Raw genomic sequence first — 19,998 nt, forward strand, 5'->3', positions numbered from 1 at the left:
ATTATTGGCTGCTCGCCGCATGATTGACGTGCACGCTCGCCAGTGCTCATCCTCCACGAGCCTCTCCCGCGCCCGGGGCGGAAGCGAGTGCAGGAAGGGGAGGGGAGGAGCGCGAGAGACGCGTCCGCTGCGACAGCCAATGGGAGAGGAGCTGGGGAGAGGCTCAGCCAATGGTAGCGCGCGGGGGCGGGCCCGGGGGCGGGGCTGCGGGAGCCGGCAGCAGGCAGCTCTGGGAGGCGGCAAAGGTGAGGGGGGAGCCGGGGGGACCCCCAGACAGCAGCGGGGGGACAGGGCAGGGGGACGCGGGGAGCCCCGGCCGGGAACCGGGACAAAACCGGAGGGTCTTGGGCAGAGGGGATCTGGGGGGCACCGGGCAGAGAGGAACCGGGGGGACCCGGGGTGCTGGGGGGGATTCCGGCCGGGATTCAGGCTCGAGGAAGGAGCCCTGGGGAGGGAGCAGTGGCTGAAGGAGAAGCGGAGGATGGGGAGGGATTCCAGAGCGGGGCAGGAACCTCTGGGGGGTTCACAAGCCTGGAGGAGGGTGGCGAGGAGACGGAAAGCTCCGTGATCCCCCGGAGCCGGGCAGAGCCGGGTGCCCACGCTGCTCCTGGGTATCCATGGATGTTCCTGGGCATCCATGGCACCTCCTCCTGCTGCTGCTGCTGCCACAGGAGCGCACAGCAGATCCCAGCCGGTGCTCGGCGGTGGCAGGGAAGGGGATGCCCGGCACAACCCCCAATAGCCGTGACAAACCCAGAGCACCTTCACCCAAACCCACTCCTACCCACGACACGGAGCTCTGGCTAAAGCTGTGCGTTCCCAGGTGGGTGCAGTGGCACAGGAGATGCTCCAGGTGTCCGTGCTGGAAGCAGGATGAATCTGGTGGCGATGGCGACCGATCCCGAGCTCCAGTGGGTGTCCCTGTGGCTCCGTGTCCGGTGGGCGGCCGTGCTCGTGCTGCTCCTCAGCTCCCTGGTGATGCTGCTGCTGCCGCTGGCCGCTGTGGACAACCAGTGCCACGCTGTGCTCAAGGGCCTGGCCTTCCTCAAGAGCAAGCTGGGCTCCTCGGGAATCAGCAGGCTCACAGGACAGAGCACGGAGCTGAGCGTCACCTCCAAGGGGCTGGAGCTGCTGGTGCTGAAGGGAAAAGCCTCCCCAGGTGAGAGGGTCCTGGGTGGGCACAGATGAGTTCCTCCGGTCAAGGAGCTGCTGGGGAGGGTCCAGCAGAGGCCACAGAGATGATTTGGGGTCTGGAGCATCTCTGTGATGGGCAGAGGCTGCGGGAGCTGGGTCTGGTCAGTCAGGAGAAGGGAAGGCTGAGAGGGAATGTCATCAATCCACACAAACATCTCCAAGGGGTGTCAGAGGATGGTGCCAGGCTCTGGTCAGTGGTGCCCAGTGACAAGGAGCAATAAACTAAAACACAAGATCCACCTCAACATAAGGAGAAACTTCTTTCCATGAGGGTGGCAGGGCACTGGGACAGCTGCCCAGGGAGACATTCCAAACCCACCTGGACACCTTCCTGCTCCAGGTGACCCTGCCTTGGCAGGGGATTGGAGTGGGAAGGTGTCCAGAGACCTCTTCCAACCCCAACACCCACCCAGAGATCTTCACCCCTTTTTACTGACCATGTCCTGTACGCCTGATGACGGTGACACTGTACCCTGATGGCAGCCAACTGCAATTAATTGCAATTAACACTGGCTGCAAATGCCCCCGAGGTTAGGCAGGCCCTCACCAACTCCTTGACTGCATTCCAGGGCCCTGTGCTGGCATTGCTCTGTCTCTCCAAAGTTTTTCCTCATGTTTTCAGTACTAGTAACTTCTGTGGAGGTAACTGGAACACAGAGAGATGCTTTAATGCACAGAAATCTGGGCAAGACAGCGTTAATTCCAAAATCCTGGCTGGCACAGAACAGCCTTTCAGGCAAAGTCAGGCTGTGGCCATGGCCTGTATCAGCCAGGACATAAATTTGGAAAACACTTAAAGGAATTATTATGATTCCAGCACTGTATCTTTGTTTGCATTAAAGCTCTTACTGCTGGGAAAATGTTGGATAGCTCAGTGGAAAAACCGAAGTGCTGTTGGCAGCCAACATAATAATGTTAACATTACAATTTCACCTAAAAGAATGCCAAGAGAACGTGTTTAAAACAGTTTCCTCCCACATGAAGCAGTTTGGTCACCTGCAGCCACCTTGAGCCTGCTGCCCACAGGTCCTGCCTGCCCACACTTCCTGCCAGGAATGGCTCTGCTGCCTCACACTCAGCCTGGAAACGTGGCATAAACCTCTGGGATTGTAACCTGGAAAAAGCTGGAACACAAATTCTGTTCCAGTTCCTCAAGACTGGTTTTGTTGAATTTTTGTATCCGTGACCAGTGACAACCATAGAATATCCTGAGTTTGAAGGGAGGCACAAGCATCATGGAATCCAGATTTCCAGAGGTATCCAGTAAAACTCACCACCCTTTATCTGTTATTGATTCATTCCAGAGGTGAAGTTGGAAGCCAGAGCAGCTCTGAATCAAGCTCTGGAGATGAAGCGCCAAGGGAAGCGGGAGAAGGCCCACAAACTCTTCCTGTACGCCCTCAAAATGGACCCGGATTACGTGGATGCCCTGAACGAGTTTGGGATCTTTTCTGAGGAGGAAAAAGACATCCTCCAGGCCGACTACCTGTACTCCAAAGCTCTGACCATCTCCCCCCACAACGAGAAGGCTCTGAGCAACCGGGGCCGGACACTGCCCTTGGTGGAGGAGATTGACCAGAGGTATTTCAGCATCATCGACAGCAAGGTCAAGAAGGTGATGGCCATTCCCAAAGGGAATTCCGCCCTGCGCCGGGTGATGGAGGAATCCTACTACCACCACATCTACCACACGGTGGCCATCGAGGGGAACACACTGACGCTCTCCGAGATCCGGCACATCATCGAGACCAGGTACGCCGTTCCCGGGAAGAGCCTGGCGGAGCAGAACGAGGTGATCGGGATGCACGCGGCCCTCAAGTTCGTCAACACCACGCTGGTGTCGCGCATCGGCTCCGTCACCAGCAGGGACATCCTGGACATCCACCGGCGCGTGCTGGGCTACGCTGACCCCGTGGAGGCCGGGCGGTTCCGCGCCACGCAGGTCTTCGTGGGCCACCACATCCCGCCCCACCCGCAGGACGTGGAGAAGCAGATGGAGGAGTTCGTGCAGTGGATGAACTCGGAGGACGCCATGAGCCTGCACCCCGTGGAGTTTGCGGCGCTGGCGCACTACAAGCTGGTTTACATCCACCCCTTCGTGGACGGCAACGGCCGCACCTCGCGGCTGCTGATGAACCTGATCCTGATGCAGGCGGGGTACCCGCCCATCACCATCCGCAAGGAGCAGCGGGCAGAGTACTACCACGTGCTGGAGGTGGCCAACGAGGGCGACGTGCGGCCCTTCATCCGCTTCATCGCCAAGTGCACCGAGACCACGCTGGACATGCTGCTCATCGCCACCACCGAGTACTCCGTGGGCCTGCCCGAGGCGGGAGGTGCTGCTGGCTGCAAACAAACCATCCCTGTCAAGACTTGAGGGTTTGGGGCAATCTCAGGAGCTGGTGAAGCTGTGGGAAAGCAGAATTCCAAGCTGCTCAGTGTTCCTGCTGGGAAATGACTGGACAGGAGGTGTCGCTTGAGCGTTTCCTTTATTTAAAGTGTCTTACATTTTATTAAATTAATATAATTTATTTATATACGTGATGCCAAAAGGAACTGGGGATGGAGGCTGTGCACTGGAAGGAGGTGGGGAGAGATGTCAGAGGGCTCAAAAAAGATGAACTAAAATTGAATTGCTCCTTCAAATTAAGCTTTGAGGAGCTGCTTCAATCACAGCCCTTCACCCAAGGCAGTCAACTCTACTGCCTGACCTCAGCAAAGTCTAAACTGAGCTGGTTTTGTGTTGCCTCTTCCCTGTAGCTCCAAAACGCATTCCTGAAGGAACAGCACTCTCCCAGCTGTGTCCGTCAGACACTCTGGTGTCAGTCACACAGGTACTGAGCAGGAAGGAGGCTGAACTCCAGCCCAAAGGCATCTCTCCCCTCCCATTTCTGTGTCTGTGGCACTTTGCATGTTTACTTTCAGCTGCCTTTCCTGGGGTGAGTTTTGTACGAGTGGGAAGTGTTTGGGATTACGGGTGATAGGAGTGGATCGAGAGGAGCAAAACTGACTTACTGGAGGGAGAAGGACTCAGGAAACACCTCAGCCAACAGGAGCCCTAGGAAAGCACAACTGTCCTTAGACATTTCAGTGGAAGGAGCTTGTCCTCAGAACTGTGAGTAGAAAAGGTCATCAGGCAGAGCCAGGAGACACCAGCTGTGCCAATTCGGGAAGAATTTGTACAGGAAGTTTGCCAAAATCTTCAGTTTTTAAAGTCTAGGTAAGGGAACTTTCACAATTCATCACTGGTCATGTCACTGATAAACGTGTCAAGAATCACTCGAGGCTTCTGTGTGCTGCAGGGGCAAGTGCAGTGCCTGGAGCTGCTGAGCAGTTCAAAGAATCACTTTTCCCCTTTTAAGGTTTTTAAGGTAAAAGTACCCACAGATCTCCCTACCCCCCCAAACCTGCCAGGTGTGTAACAGCATCATTGATCCCACCACCTCCAAGCTCACAAAACTTCCATTTAAAATCCCAGCTCAGAGCATTTAACCCCTTGACAAAAGCTGCCAGGCTGTCCCAGGCTTAGTTTTCTTCCCTTTTAACTCACTCTTACCTGACAGGGAGTTTAGGACATGTTTTAGAGAAGCAGAAACCAGGATGAGACTGGGAGTTCTCTGCTGCCAGGGAAAGCAGACAATACAGGAGGAAAGCTGTCCTGTCCTTACAAAGCATGTTATTTTTGTAGTGCAACCTGAGTATAAATAATGCACTTTAGAGCTCTGCGGGGTGGGGAAAAAAAAAAAGTTATTTTAGTAACAGATTAATAAACTATTTTAATATGAAAGTCTTGGTTTGGAAGAGGCTGTTCTCAGAGCACACTTGGCTGCAGTGAACTAAGTGGTTGTGGAGGAGGAAAGGCCATGGGAGAGATCCTGGTTCCCTCAGCCATGTGGCAGCATGAACAGAGTCGTTATTTCAAAGTAAAGCCAAGTGAAATCAGCACAGAAAATAGTGTTTATTTGCAGCAGTGTTGGTGTGGTCCAAGTGAACTCAGCACTGGGGTCCCCCCCTCACATCCACCCCCTCTGGCTGGTGACTTCCAGGGTAGTTGACAAGCAGGAATGTTTCTATCCGAGATCACAGCACTGTTGGAAAGTCTGAGGTGATGACTGAAGTGATTTCAGGATATTCAGAGCAGATGGAACGAGGCTGCTTCTAGGCCTGAGGGACACTGAGCACACCTGAGAGGTGAGGTACATCACTAACACCCAGCTGGCCAGAGGAGAAGTGCAGTTCCAACACCCACATTTAAACAAAAGCAACAGTATTTATAGAAAACCTTTGAGAACTTGAGTTTAATAAACCGAGAAACGTCAGCTTGCACTTCACAGTTGTACAAAACCATACAGAAACCACCTGCAAAAAGACATGAGCTAGCTAGGAAAAAACAACCAAAAACCTGGTCCTCAGCAACAGCACGTCCAGCTTCATGGGAAACAAAAATTACCACCTAAGGATCAGCTCCTGACACTTGGAAAGAATCATCTCAATGTCCTTTACAAATACACCATATAAAAAACAGGTCAACTGGAACAGAACAGGAACTGGATACATATATATGTATATCTGTGTATCTACATATACACACATATGTATAGAAACTCTCCCAATACTAAAAGAGGCCATTGTGGTGAAGTCGGAGCATCTGCTGTTGGGTTCTGCATGGAAGATGACAGTCCCTGCGTGCGTGGGTTTGGGTGGAGAATGGGGCTGCTGGCAGAGAGAATGTCTGCAATCCCAATCTGAGCTGACCAGTGGAGCTTGCTGAGGTCCTCCCATGGCATCTCATTCGTTAATGAAAGAGAAAATCGTTGGAAAGTACTCCAAAAACTCCGTGAGGCATCCGAGCTGTGCAGGAAATGTTTCCCCCCCCCTCGTTACCCTCAATATGAGGGATCACATTAACGCCATTTCACCAGAACAAAAGTGTAACTCTTTGCTCTTAGAGGAAAAAACAAAACAAAACAAAACAAAAAACCCACCACCTGGATTTGTGCCATCCTCCACTGATCCCGAGGAATGCAGCAGTCCAGTATTTACACGGGATTGGGACGGGCGTTCTCTCCTTGCAAAGCTTAAGGACACAACATGGCTTCCAGAAAGGCATTTCACATTGGACCAGACCCGCTGAGTGCGCGCTCCCTGATCACTTCTTCAGGAGCATCTTGGCAAAATCAGCATTGGACATCTTTTTAGGCTCTGCAGGGGGGTCAGAGGATGCTGCTGGTGAGTTCTGGACCATCCCATTCTCAGCCTTGGCCACGGGGTTGCTCTGGCGATGCAGCGCCCGGGGCATCATGGACAGCTGTGTCCTTCCCTTCCCTCGCCTAGAAGGGAAAAATTCCCATTAAAACACACTCTTTTAGCTTGGGGGAGCAGCAAAGACTTGTTTGCTAGGAGGAATGCACATTTCAATATTATTCCTGTCATTTGTTTCGGGGATAAAGCTTTCCATGGATGTCTTTGAAGCACCCCTGAGTTCTGGCAGACAGCTGCCCCACAGTCCCCAGGACTGAAGCTGTGTTCATCCAATGCAGGAATAATAAAAGATGAAGGAGTAGCCTTAATGCTCACTAGGAATAATGGCTGCTCCTCCAGAGGGAGAGGATGTGGAAGTTATCAGGGATCAGTGCCAACATCAGATCCGAGGGGATGGCCAATGCCTGATCCTCTTGTCACTACAGAGCTGTTTCTGCTGCTAAATAGGAAAAATCTGCTTTTCCTCATCAATCCAACAACCCATTTTTTTATGGTTCAGCACCTTTTAAATGTTCCTTCAGATTCACAGAATCCTACAGGGATTTGGGTTGGAAGAAGTCTTGAAGATGACCCAGTTCCACCCCCTGCCACAGGCAGGGACACCTTCCACTAGCCCAGGCTGCTCCAAAGCCTTGTCCAACCTGGCCTTGGACACTTCCAGGGATCCAGGGGCAGCCACAGCTTCTCTGGGCACCCTGTGCCAGGGCCTCACACCCTCAGAGGGAATGATTCCTTCCCAATATCCCACCTATCCCTGCCCTCTGGCAGTGGGAAGCCATCCCCCCCTTGCCCATATAAAAAAAAAATCCCTCTCCCTCCTTTTTCTAAGCCCCCATATTCCAGCTAAGATACCTAAACTTTAACATATCAAGAAATGCAGCATTTCCTTTCCAGGCAGTGCCAGGCACCCCTCCCTCACCCCCTCCCTCACTCACGCTCCATAACTCTGCCGTGGCTCCAGGGACAGGGAGGCCCTGCCCGGCTCGGGCCGCTCCGGAAGCTTCCGGAGCGGGGGGTTGCTGATCATCACCTTGATGACGTGGTCCTTCACTGTCAGCCCGTCCATCTTCAGCACAGCCTGCGAGGCCTGGGCTTCATTCTCATATTCCACATAAGCCAGGCCCTAAATTAAGAAAAGAAAGAGCTGGTATTAGGTTTTTGTGCTTCTGTAACAGCTGATGAGGAATTGATAAATGGAGGGAACTCAACATGGCTCAGTCCCAATGTTCATCACTCCCAGTCAGCATTCTCCTTACAACTTGTGTTTTTTGTCTCTCACTCCTGGTGGATGCCCTCATGTGTGGAAAAAGTATTAAAGAAGGAAAGAACCACCCCAAAAATGTTACTGAGGTAAATTTAATGAAGTACCATGGCAGGCTTGCAGAGGAGGGCATCACCTCTTCCTGCTGTTACTCTTTTAAATAACATCCAAAGCCTTCAGCTGCATTTTTTGGATTACCCAGTTTCACAGGAGAGGCATAACTTACCCAAAATACACTTATTTGTGGTTTACACACAACCCCAGCTCAAAGTACGCTCAGAACAAGACCTGGGGTTCCTAAAAGCACTCATTACAAAGTGTGCACACAACAGGAACTGCACCTGAGGTGGTGCAAAGGGCCAGAAAATTCAATTTAAATCCACATCCACCATTCCCAGGATGTCCCTGTGGACAGGACCCACCACACAGACATAGCCTGGGTGTCAGACAGAGCTTTGGCAGAGCAGCCAACTGGTTCAGAATCCCTCATTTAACAAGGAGTCATTTATTGAGGGATGGAAATAATGAGCCCTGTCAGAGAGGGGGCTCATTTCTCACTGGCAAATCCCTTCCTGCAGCAGATGCTAGGAAGAAAAGCCTCAGGAAATCAAGGAAAGGAGGATGGGAATTGGTTGCACCAGGTAAACCCCATTTAACCAGTTATTTAAAAATCAATCCTTCACAGACTTGCCTGTTTTTACTATACTGAAACCACTGTAGACATTTCCCCCTCCATCCCATTCTTCTTGTGCAATTTAAAAAGGATTTTGGAAAAATTCCTTTTGGTTTTCTGCACAAAGGCACACTGGGGCTGTATAAACCCAAGCTCTTCCACAAGTATTAATACAAAACCACACTGGCAACTTGATAAACCCAACTTTTTTTGTCTCCAGATTCCATGAAAGGCTCCTTTTTGAAGGATTCCTTAAAACCAGGAGTGCATTAAGGACGCCTACCTTGGGTTTTCCAGCTCTGTTGGTGACCAGTCGAATGTCCTTCACATTCCCATGGGCTTTACACACCTCCTCCAGCTCTTCCTTAGTGCAGGAAAATGGCAAACCAGATATAAAGAGTTTATGTTTCTCCAGGGTAGTGCTGTACCTGAACACCTGGAGGGAAAAAAAAAAAAAAAAAAATATGTTGGTTCACAAACCAGCCAGAAATTCCAAGGATTTCAATCCCACACCCCAGAAGTAATTCCTGTTTGTGGAATCCAAAACTGCCTCAAAGCCATGAGTAGTATTTTGGAAGATATTTACATATAAACAGCAAGGACTTGCACCTAAATGCTGCTAAACCCCTTCCCTAAATGAGGACAGACACTGAGAATCACAGAATATCCTGAGCTGGACGGGATCCAGAAGGATTAGAGCCCAATTCCTGTAATAATGTATTTATAATATTGTCTTCTTGCTCAGCTGTCACTATGGGAACATTGAATTTTTCTGTGCAGGAACTCCAGAATGCAGAAATCCGATTACACAACTGGGCTTTGGTACAGAGCATCCTCAGCCAGGGGAACAAATGCTGACCAAGAAACCTCTTCAGAGGTTGAATCTGGGAAGGTCCCACCATTAAACTGCTCAGATCAGTTGATTTCTGCAAATCTTGAGTAAATTATGTCAATCCTGGTGCCTGGCAAAGTAACAGAAGATGCAAAAAGTCCCAAAAAAAAGAGTTTAAAGAAGCACAACACGAATTGATTTGATTTGAGCACTCTGGACACAACAGATTCCACCAACTCCCTTCCCCAGATCCACTGTCCAACAGGATCCAACAAAACTTTACCTTGAAGTCAGGATTCTTGTTCTTGTCAACACAAGGAGACACAAACATGGGCCTGCCCTCCACAGCCGTGCGATCCAAGGCCAGGGCCTGCCGGGCAGCCTCCTCCTCCCTGAACTGCACGTAGCAGTAGCCCCGAAAGGTGCCCTTGTTGTTGAACACTGCTCGGATCTCCACGACCTCCCCACAGCTCCCAAAGAGCTCCCTCAGCTTGGCTTCGGGCTCTGCCATGGTGTAGGAGAGGTTGCTGACAAATACAGTGACTTTATCCTTGCTGCTGTCGTGGAAAACTTTGGGGATGTCCTTGCGGCTGGTGGATGCCTTTTCCTTCGGGACTGCGGGGCCATCTGGCTTTTCACTCCTCCCAAAGAGCCCGGTCTCCACTTCCATGTCCTCTTCAGGGAGCACTCCATCACCCTCTCCCCTGTGCTTCTTGCTGGGCAGCTCTGATTGATTGAATTGAAAGCCTTGTTAGAAAAACTTACCCCATTTCCTTCCCCACTGGAACTCCTCCATCCCCACCGTGGAGCTTGGAAATGGCACATGGAAGCACAAATACAGTGACAGGTCGTAAAGACACCGAATAAAAACCTCCCTCGGGTTTTGAAGAACAAATAACAACAGATTATCCCACCAAGACAGCTTTAGAAGAAAGCAATTGGAATATTTGTTCCTTTTTTTCAGCCAGTCACAACTGACAGTTGCTGATTCATCTTCTTTTCTTTGTCTAATGGTTCTTTTTTTTTTTTAAAAAAAATAAATCTAAAAGCTCACAAAACTCCCAGGGGCAACAACCTATTAAAGTCTTCTGTTCCCACCTCCAAGAAGCTGCTACAATTCTGAATAACCCAATTTAGACACAAGGTTCAGCATCACAGGATGAGTCAGAAAAATTACTTTAAAGGAAAATTAAGCAAGAAAAAAGAATAAAAAAATCACAATATCCCTCCAAAATAAGAAAACTCTGGAAGTTCTTATAAACCTGTTTTTCTGTTGGTATAAAACCAATTTTTTTTTTTTTTTTTTGCCTTTCACTCCCACACTGAAGACTTCTCAGGAGAAAGCAGTCCTGGAAAGACACCAGTGCTGGCAATTCCTCAACTCCTTCCACCACAAGACAACCAATAACCCCATTGCCAAAGCTCTGCAGTTTGAATTTATTTTTACCTTCCTCCTGTCCCCATTCCCCCTCATCATCCTCGTCTGCTTTGCGCTTGTCTCCAGTCCTGGGCTTTTTGGCTTTTTTGGAAGCTTTCTTCTCTGCCCTCGCCTGCTTCCTCTGCTCAGCTCTCTCCTCCTCCTGCTTTGCCAGAGCAGCTTCTTTCTCAGCAGCCTAAAACAGAGATTTATTTCTTTTTTTCTCCACTGGCTGCAGATTGCAGAGCATTTTCCAGAGGTTTTATTTTCCCTAAGCCCAGCACTAACGAGGACATCATTTAAAGCACATCCCCAATTCTTTGCTCTCACAGCTTTCCTGGAGGGCACATCACTCTTGTGGCCATCCAAGGGGCAAAGGGAGAAAGATAAAAAGCAGCAAGAGGTTGTTAATCATAGTTTTAAAGTAAAAATCAATAGTTCCAGTGCTTGAAGGCATTTCAGGTTTATCTGGGGGGAAGCCAAATTAAAAATGTGACATTCAGAGAAGCATGGGTTTAATTTAGGTGTATAAAAAGCTTTGGTAGCTCACAAAAAGTTCTGACCTTCGCTCTTTGTTCATTCACTCGAGCCAATCTGTTCTCAGTTTTCTGAACAGCTGCATCCCAGTCTTCCAGTGTTCCTAAAATATAAAATTATTTTAATTTTTAAAAACCTTTTATTTAGCTTTCTTATAATTCAAATATATAATTCTGGAAAAATAAGAGTCACTGAGTTCATGGCACTCGTTGTTCATATTAAACATTACACATGAAAATTCTAATTATAACAACTGGCCTGCAAGGTAAAATAAAAACAACAAAAAAACAACCAAGAACCAAGCAGAGCAGAAACCTCTCATTAATAATGCAAGACTCCAAAAAGGCATGGAAAAATCCAGTGATTTCAGAGAAGCAAGGAAGAGAAAAGAGCTGTCTGTGGATTTGACATCAGTGAAAAGGAAGTGAGACTTCAGTGGAGCACAAAACATGGGATCAAAAGCCTGCGTGGCACCTCTGCCTAACCAGGCTAAGAGGTGAGTTAATTAATTACCTTCCGCCAGTCATTTAGTTACCTTCTGTTAATTAATTACCTCCTGCCTGTCACTCAGTGACCTTTTGTCACTTTAGTCACCCCCTGCCAGTGCCCAGGTACCTTCTATCCTCTCGAGGGTGAGCAGCACCTCGCAGACGTGCTCGGGGTAGTCGCTGGTGCACTGCACCGCTCGGTGCAGGGCCTTCCTGCAGTGCTGGGTGTCCCCGTGGGCCCTGCAGGAGGGGACAGGACACTCAGGGGACAAACCACACACAATTCCAGCCCTGCAAACATTCCCCCTCCTTCCCCAGCTGCTGCAACACTTCTGGAAGCCACAGCAGAGCCGCTCCAACAACCTCGAAGGTGTTTTGTAAACCCAAATGAAACACACTCAGTCTAAACTGTTTTCAACCACAGATGAGGAAACTAAAAAGTGAATTAACCAAGCTCCTACCTCTCCAGGTTGTAATATTCCAGCCACATGTTGGCATATTTGGCATTTCCTTTAGTCATGATGTTGTCCCAGAGCTCTCTGGCTTTCTGCATGTTGTTACACAAGCGGGCCTGCAACAGAGCATCCACAATATCCTTCATGATCATTTGTTCAACATCATTAACCCCAAATTAAAAAAAAAACCCACAGATACTGCAGACAGACCCAGGGAGATACATCTGAGCCTTATGGTGATCAAAATAAACACCTGACACGATCCTACTATTGAATAATCCTTCCTTGCCCCCCTCTCCCATTAGTCTTTGTTCTGGTTCCCACATCCATTAGATTTTGGTCATCATAAAAAATTAGAGAGTTGTTTTTGAATTTTTCCTTTTGTTGTTGATGAATGTACCTAATAATGTCTCAGACTTGCTTTGTGTTAAGAAAAGGGAGCAGGGGGAGAAGGGAAATGGTTAGGGAAAGGACTGCATTCCATGGTTGGAATGTTAAAACATTTTGTTTTAAACCCATTTTTATCAGGTTCAGCAAGTTAAATACAGCAGAGAGAAACATCACCTCAACTCTTGCCCAGTTCTGCATGATGGTACAGGATGGATCTCCACTTTCACTGAACCCTAGGAAGAAAAATAAGGACTGTTTGTTGCACTTGGCTCTTGGAAACAAAATGTTTATTAAACAAGCCCCACATGGAGATGAAATCTTTATCTGCAACTTCCTGAAACGTTCAAGATTCTTGAAGACAAACATTGTGTGGAGAACTGGTCTCATGAAAATAATTTTGAAGAGGAGAAAACAACACTTGGGGATGATTTCACTTACTTTCTTCTACTTCTTGTTTCAAGTACTCCACAGCTCGTGCAAATGCAGAGCGCAGCTCCTCCAGCTCCTTACTGGAGTCTGCAGGGAAAAAAGAAAAATATTTTAATTATAATTAAAATAATAATTTCGTTTTCATTTCCCACCCAATTAAACTTCCTCCTTAACACCCACAAATATTTTATTGGGTAGGAGGGGGAGATGAAATTTATCACTTCTTGTTGTTGTTGTTATTATTGCTTGAATTTATGATTTTACTATTAGTAAAACTTACTACATGAATCATAAAAAAAAAACAGGTTTATGATTTTATTGTTAATAAAATTTACTACATGAATCATAAAAAAAATCAGGTATTAAAAATAAAAGGCAGGGCATTTTTGCAATAGCAAACCAACCAAATTCCTATTTTTTTTTAGACATTAACTGGCCAGAAAATAATTTCTGTGAAAGATAAAAATGCTGTTAATTTTCTTTAAAAAAGTCATTTCCCAGAAGTACAAAGAAAATAGTTTAGATATTTATTCTGTACTTATCATACAGACCTTGTGTAAAATCCACCCTTCTCCTCAGGTAATCCAGGTAGGCCTGCCAAATCTCTACATAGTCTGTTGCTTGAATAAAACCTGCATTCAGAGCTTTTTCAAACATTTCTGAAAGAAAAATTGGGGGGAAAAAAAGCCAGTTACTTTCCATATACTGTCAAAATTATCAAGTTGCAGTGATAGCACAAAGAAATACCTACACAAACACCACTGGTTTCTAGGAAGACAGGAAAAGGAATCCTAAACAATCAATGGGTTTAGGAATTGAAAAGGAATTGGATTCAGGATGTTCATTCCAAGCTGCTCATTGCTTGCTCAGGGTGAAGCTGCTCAAGCAAAGCAGCTTTGCCCACGAGAACAGATCCTGCAAGTCCCTTTTGTCCCAGGCTGTTCAGAGAGCTGCTCTGAACTGCATTTGCTGCTTCTTTTCCTCACCAGAAATGATGCTGTGCTCAACCCTGTGCCTCTCCATGGCCAGCAGGTACCTAATCCACAGCCCAACAGTCCAGGGGCAGTTCCTGACAGCGCGGTCGTGAGCGGATAAAACCAATTCCTTCACCTTCAGCTGCCTGTCCTGAAAGAATCACACAGGAAAAGTGAAGCTCCTGTCAGCCAGACACCACCCGAGCCAAACCCCAGCTTATAAAGAGCCAACACCTAAAACCCAGTACTTTCATTTCATGTTTAAAAAGCTCAAATAGATATTTTAAATTCTGTATTCCTAAAAATCCAGTGAACACCTTCCAGTGAGGAATAATGCACTACCAGGCCAGTGAGGTGTTTTTTGCTGAAGAAATAAATATAATAAAGGCACTGAGTGAATTCCCAGCTGTTCCTAGAATGTCAAGGATACAAAGAGGGAGCACACTCAGCCTGATTTGTGGAGGTGTTGTTCCACCTGCAACCTGCTGTGTCCAGCTGGGAAGAGAAAGAGAGGATGGAAAAACTGAGCCTGGATAAGCTCCTGCAGAGAGTCACCCTGATCCCTTAATCCAGCCACCTTCTGTCCTGCCTCTGCATCAGCTTCAAACTGCACTAACAAACCCCCCTGGAAACGGGGACTGAACATCTGGGTTTGCTTCAGTGCCCACCCCCTGTAATTCTGCAGAGAAAACACAGCTAGAGCACAGAAAAGTGAGAAATGCTCACAGGAGCAATGAACACATCCCTGGAAACAGGAGGAAACCAAAAGTGAGGTGAAAACCAGTATCTGGAAGATTTACAGACTAAAGGACAGGACAGAGGTAGAACTTACAGACTGTTGATCAGCAACTGAGATTAAAAAGAAACAAACAAAAGTAAAGGCAGGAAAATAAATCTGAAAACATTCATAGGCTAATTTCCTTACCAAATACTGGTTGTAGCGTGCCCAGAGGTCTGGGACAAGGCAATTCTCAGCCAAAGCTCTCTCATATATCAACTGAATCCGAGCTGGGTCACCTGCTTTCATTTCAAAATCAATGTAAGCTTGGTATTCTGCCAGCTTTGGGGTTTCAGCACCCAGCTGGAAAACAACCAGGGAGACAAACATCAAACTCTTCAATAAAGCAAGACCCAAACAGTTCAGCTGTTCCTCAGAGCAGCTCTTGTGCAAGGTTTCACACAAGAGGTTTGTCTCTGTATCAGCAGCTGTTGATTTTCATACACCTCTGAATGAGCCTGAAATCAGTCAGACCCTGGGTTTATTCCCCTTAACCCAATGCTGGAAAATACACTCCATAATTTCCAGTATTCCCAGGATATAACTATCAGTATTCCCACTGCTGAAAAAGCCCCCCAGCTGGGGACTAGAAAAACCATAAATTTGGAAAAAAAAATAAATCACCCCAAAGCAATTCCCTCTTAGTTTTGAAGGAAGGTCCAAGTGCCAGCATTACCAGTGCCTCCTCGTAGGGTTTACACTTCTCCAGCTGCTGTAGAGCTTTTTTGTAGTTCTTTATTGTTGTTTCTGGAATGGGCTCTTCTGACCACTCCTCATATTCAGCATAGGAAGCTTCCATATCTATTAAAAGATCAACTCCCATCATTAATGCACTCATGAAAGTAAAAATTCAGATTTCAACCTAGGTTTGGTTCAAAGACAAATTCCTATTTTTATTTATGTCGTACTTGTAATTTATTTAGAATGAATATTTAAATTTTTATCCTCTTTCAGTCCTTACTGTCACACTGCTGCATTCTTAAAGGATTCAGACACTTCATCTCACACAATGTCCTGTAACAAACCCAGGGCAAGTTGTGTTAAAGCTTCTCATTTGGAATTAGAAAACCAAAGTGGCAAAATATTCCCCAAGGCTTCAGAGAAAAGAGAACCCAAATTCCTTTCAGATGGAAATTAAGCCAAAAGAACTGTGCTTAACTTTCTCCCAGGAGCAAGAAAAGGGACTCAAGGACTCAAAGCAGGAACTAGAGAAGGCAGAATTCCAACAATCCAGCTGCCAGATACTCCCTACCAAGGGTTTTATGCAGCAATCACAGCTGAACTCCTCATTTTTAAGTCATGCTTTGTGCTCCTCACTTGCACTTAGAACATCCTTGAATTCTCAACCAGGCAACCCAAGTTCCAACAACTCAGAACATTCCTGATCCAAAGGGATCTGCGCCTCATCCAGGAGAGCACAGGACCTCCAACTGCACTTGGTGTGGCTGTGCCAGGAGAATCCTGATGTCTGGAGCATCACCCAGCTGCTCCAGGCCCTCTGTCCCAGCATTCCAGCCCTTACCCAGCAATGGGATCCCCAGCTGGCGCCGGAAGAGCGTGTGGATCTTCTCGAGCTGGCTGCACAGCACCTGCTGCTGCTCCGGGGATGGAATGCTGCCAGGGGCTGGCTGCAAGCAAAAAAAAAACAAACCAGGGAAATTCAATCTATTCCCTCCAGCTGATGGACATGAGAGGGAATTGTTTATGAGCTGAGATCCAAGTGAATACATGATCCTTGAAGGGCACACAGGGCCAGCTTGCATTTCAGCTGCTGCCAGGAAAGCTAAAACTTGGGAATTGCTCTCCTCGGGAGGTGGATGAATGGGAAAAGCATTCCTGACTGAAAGCTGACACAAGCACAGGGAAATGATCACCTGAGAACAAGGAAGCAGCAGGTGACTGTGCCATTTCACAACCCCACCAGAGCTGCCAAAGAGGGTTTCAGTAAATCCCTGGGGTGTGGGGAGAGGATCTGAAACTTCCAGCCTTAATTGTGTTTGGGAATGAAAGAACATCCTCCCGTTACTCCTTTGTTAGGGGCTGAAAAGGACCTTTAAAGATCAAATAATTCCCACTGCCACCATGAGCAGGGGGATCTTTCAACTTCCATCTCTTATGTAGCAAATTATCAGAAATAAGGAAGTATTCCCATTCTGGCCATCTTGGAAAGGTCACTTTTGCAGATATCAAGCTGTACATTCCAGGGATAAAATAATCCCATCCACAAATTGTGGAATAATGAATGAGTTAAAAGCTGAACAGTCCAGAAATTTAAACTTGACTGACTCAGTGCAGAAACAACCACAGAACATTGTTTAATAATGGAACATTTCAATCTAAAGCTGTTCTTGGCACCTCAGTCAGCAGCAGAGCCAAACTTTGCTCCTGGATTTGAGATGATTTTAGGATTTTACCAAAACACAAATCCATTACTTCACCAGCCAAATCCACAGAATGGTTTTCCTGAAGCAGGGGGCTGGTTTTTACAGCTGGGAAGAAACAACTGAGACATGACAGGGAGGAGACAGCTCCAGTTGACTCCAGGAGCTGCACCACAGCTTTTTTGGGATGGCAGCCCAGGGAAACGGGCTCACCTGTGCTGTTTCCAGGATGGCATTCTCAAATTCCCTGTAGGCTTCCCACAGGGCTGTGCCCTTGGTCACGTGAAGCCCCACGGCCGTCAGAGCCCGCTCGAAGATGGACCGGACCTTCTCGATGCCTCCTTCCTGACCAATGCCTCCAATGGAATACTGGGCATATTCCAGCCAAATTTCAGGACCTAAATGAGGTTAGAAGAAACAGGTGATTTGGTTTTTTTCAAAAAGAGTAACAAGGAAATGCAGCTCTGCTTCCCAAACGCCTCGTCTGCTGCCTAGCAAAACACACGGCAATAGTTTTTTTTTTGTTGTTTTTTTAGCCAAAAAAGTTAAAATATTTGGGAATTGTATTTATGGTGTTGGCTCAGCAGCAGCAGCCACAGTTTCCTTCTGAATGGTGTCACTCCTGTGGTTTTGCTGACAGGGACTGGCCCTGCCTGTCACCTCTGCCACACAAACCACAGCAGGGACGCACCAAGATGCCTGAACAGCAGATTCCCGTTTCCTGAGCTGGGACCACAGAGCTGTCACACTCTGCAATAATTCAGATTAATAATTCTTCCTCTTTCCAGACTCCTGAACTTCTCTGATCAGCAATTCCTAAAGCAGCTGAATCCTGGTGAAGGGGAGGTGGGAGAACAGCATTGGCTGCCTGGCACCATTCCCAATAACACCAAATTCCAGTCAGGAACCCTGAGGTTGGGATTGCCCTGGGTTCCTGAAGTGCTTCCAAACCCCAAATGCAATCCAGCAGACCCAGAGGATAATTCCTCACCTCTTCACCTCCATTCCCTCATCCTGAGGGATCACCAACACCAGGTAACATCACTGATGTGACACTTTCTACACAGCATTTGAGGGGGATTTACCTCCATATTCCCTCCACTTCCTCAGGCTTCATTTTTCCAGCCCTTTACCCCAGTTCCCAAAGAACTCACTTATCTGAGTTATCCCACTTAACTGATTTATCCCCAAAATTTTAAGCTACAGCTGCAGCAGCTCCTGAGGAATTTTTGCATCCCATCCCCCTCAGATTTTAGAAATGAATTTGAAATTTTGACCAAATTTCTGCATTATAACTGAAGGAAGAGACTTTCCTACAAAACAAAACAAAAGTCAAATCTGGATGCAACAAAACCACAATTTAGAGCATTTTTGAATGACTTACAGATATAATCTTTGACAGCTCTTTCAAACAGCTCATAAACCTTTTCTCTCTCAGAAATCTCTGAAGCCATTTTTATCTCATCCTTCAACCAGTCCAGCCAAATTTCTGAAAGGAAAAAATTTAGAACACATCATTAATATTCAGAAATAATAAGTTATGCCCACTTGGTGAATTTTTAACCACAGATTTACACCCAAAGAGAGGGAGAAAGACAGGAATTTTAATCTCCACAATTCCTAATTAATTTCAGATAAGCAAGTAAAATTGCTGCTAAGAAGTTGGAATTTCTCAGGACTTTGAAAATCATCCTATTCCAGCCCCTGCCATGGGCAAGGACACCTTCCACTAACCTAGATTTTTCCAAGCCCCATTCAGCCTGGCCTTCAACACTTCCAGGAATCCAGGGGCAGCCACAGCCACAGCATCCTTTTCCAATAATTAAATTCCACACTAACAGAGCAGCCTCTGCAATATTCCTATTCCCTCTGAGTTATGAGTAAAAAGAAATCCCCACTTCAAGCATCCACAATTTCCACCAACATGGAGTTTTCTCTGCTGCCTGTCAGTGAAATGGCATTTTTAGCAGGACTTTGCTGAGCTCTGGATCACATTCCCTGACTGAGGGTGATGAAAAGTGGCCCAAATGTTTTATTTCACCACTGAAGCATCTTGCACAGGCGATGCTTCACAGAGGATGCTCCGTTACCTTCAGTGAGAGGGAAGAGCTCGCTCATCTTCTGCCGAGCTCTTCGGAGCTTCACCAGCTCTCCCTCCTGCCGGAGCAGCTTGATCAGATCCAAGTGACAATTGTAGTCAAAAGCATTGATGGAAAGCTTTAAACAAAAACAACAACAAAAAAAAACAACAACCAAAAAAAAATCAGTTTGGAAAGCCGTGTCGAGCGACGGACGCGAAGAAGCCAAATAAATCATACAATTCTCATCACAGAGCCAAGACAACAGAATTTCCTCAGATTTAACCTAGCCCCTAACACAGCTTCAGTTGTTCCCTCGAGTCCTGCCACCGGTCACAGAGAGAATTGCGTTTTAGTTTCTTTAAAGGCAATAAAAAACCGCGGGCAGCCAGCTCAGATTTCTCAATGAACACAAACCGCCTACTAGGACTCCCCTCATATTTCCCTCTCAAGAAAAATCCCAAGCCGGTCAATTTCCATCTCAGACTCCAAACATTCACGGCATAAAACCACGGAATGTCCCGAGTTGGAACAAACTCAAAAGAACCACGGAAATTCAGGTCCTGACAGTTCCCAGCACGGAGCTGCCGGGGCAGACACGGATTATTCCCCGTTCCCGCCACACCCGCTGCCCCGCCGGGCCCACCTGCTCCTCCAGCCGCTGGATCTCGGCCTCGTTCTCCTTCTCCTCATCCTCGCCGTCCCCAGACGAGTCCGAGTCGCCCTCATCGTCCGAGTCCCCACCCGACTCGGGGTCTCCCTCCGGCAGCCGCTTCTCCTCCTCGGCCGCCGCCTCAGCTCCCGCCGCCGCCATCTTATGCAGCTCCGCTCGCCGCCCGCCGCGCTCCG

At 47.5% G+C, this 19,998-nt stretch overlaps 2 protein-coding genes across 2 annotated transcripts; one reads left to right on the plus strand and one right to left on the minus strand.

Annotated features, from left to right (window-relative positions):
- The first annotated feature begins 85 nt into the window (after positions 1-85).
- FICD (FIC domain protein adenylyltransferase) lies at positions 86-4,981 on the plus strand. Its single transcript, XM_023937389.2, has 3 exons — positions 86-245; positions 824-1,159; positions 2,499-4,981. The coding sequence occupies exons 1-3, from the start codon at positions 140-142 to the stop codon at positions 3,569-3,571; spliced, it is 1,515 nt and encodes a 504-aa protein (XP_023793157.2). The 5' UTR covers positions 86-139; the 3' UTR covers positions 3,572-4,981.
- Positions 4,982-5,464: 483 nt separating this feature from the next.
- On the minus strand, positions 5,465-19,998 carry SART3 (spliceosome associated factor 3, U4/U6 recycling protein). Its single transcript, XM_023937387.2, has 19 exons — positions 19,796-19,998; positions 19,162-19,288; positions 18,456-18,560; positions 17,285-17,469; positions 16,213-16,318; positions 15,367-15,491; positions 14,838-14,993; positions 13,925-14,063; positions 13,490-13,597; positions 12,948-13,025; positions 12,684-12,742; positions 12,126-12,235; positions 11,792-11,904; positions 11,203-11,279; positions 10,670-10,835; positions 9,506-9,948; positions 8,674-8,826; positions 7,392-7,579; positions 5,465-6,524 (listed from the first exon to the last, which is right to left on the minus strand). The coding sequence occupies exons 1-19, from the start codon at positions 19,961-19,963 to the stop codon at positions 6,344-6,346; spliced, it is 2,787 nt and encodes a 928-aa protein (XP_023793155.1). The 5' UTR covers positions 19,964-19,998; the 3' UTR covers positions 5,465-6,343.

This window comes from Cyanistes caeruleus, chromosome 18 (assembly GCF_971803275.1).
Source record: "Cyanistes caeruleus chromosome 18, bCyaCae1.hap1.1, whole genome shotgun sequence".
In the NCBI taxonomy this organism is placed as follows: domain Eukaryota; kingdom Metazoa; phylum Chordata; class Aves; order Passeriformes; family Paridae; genus Cyanistes; species Cyanistes caeruleus.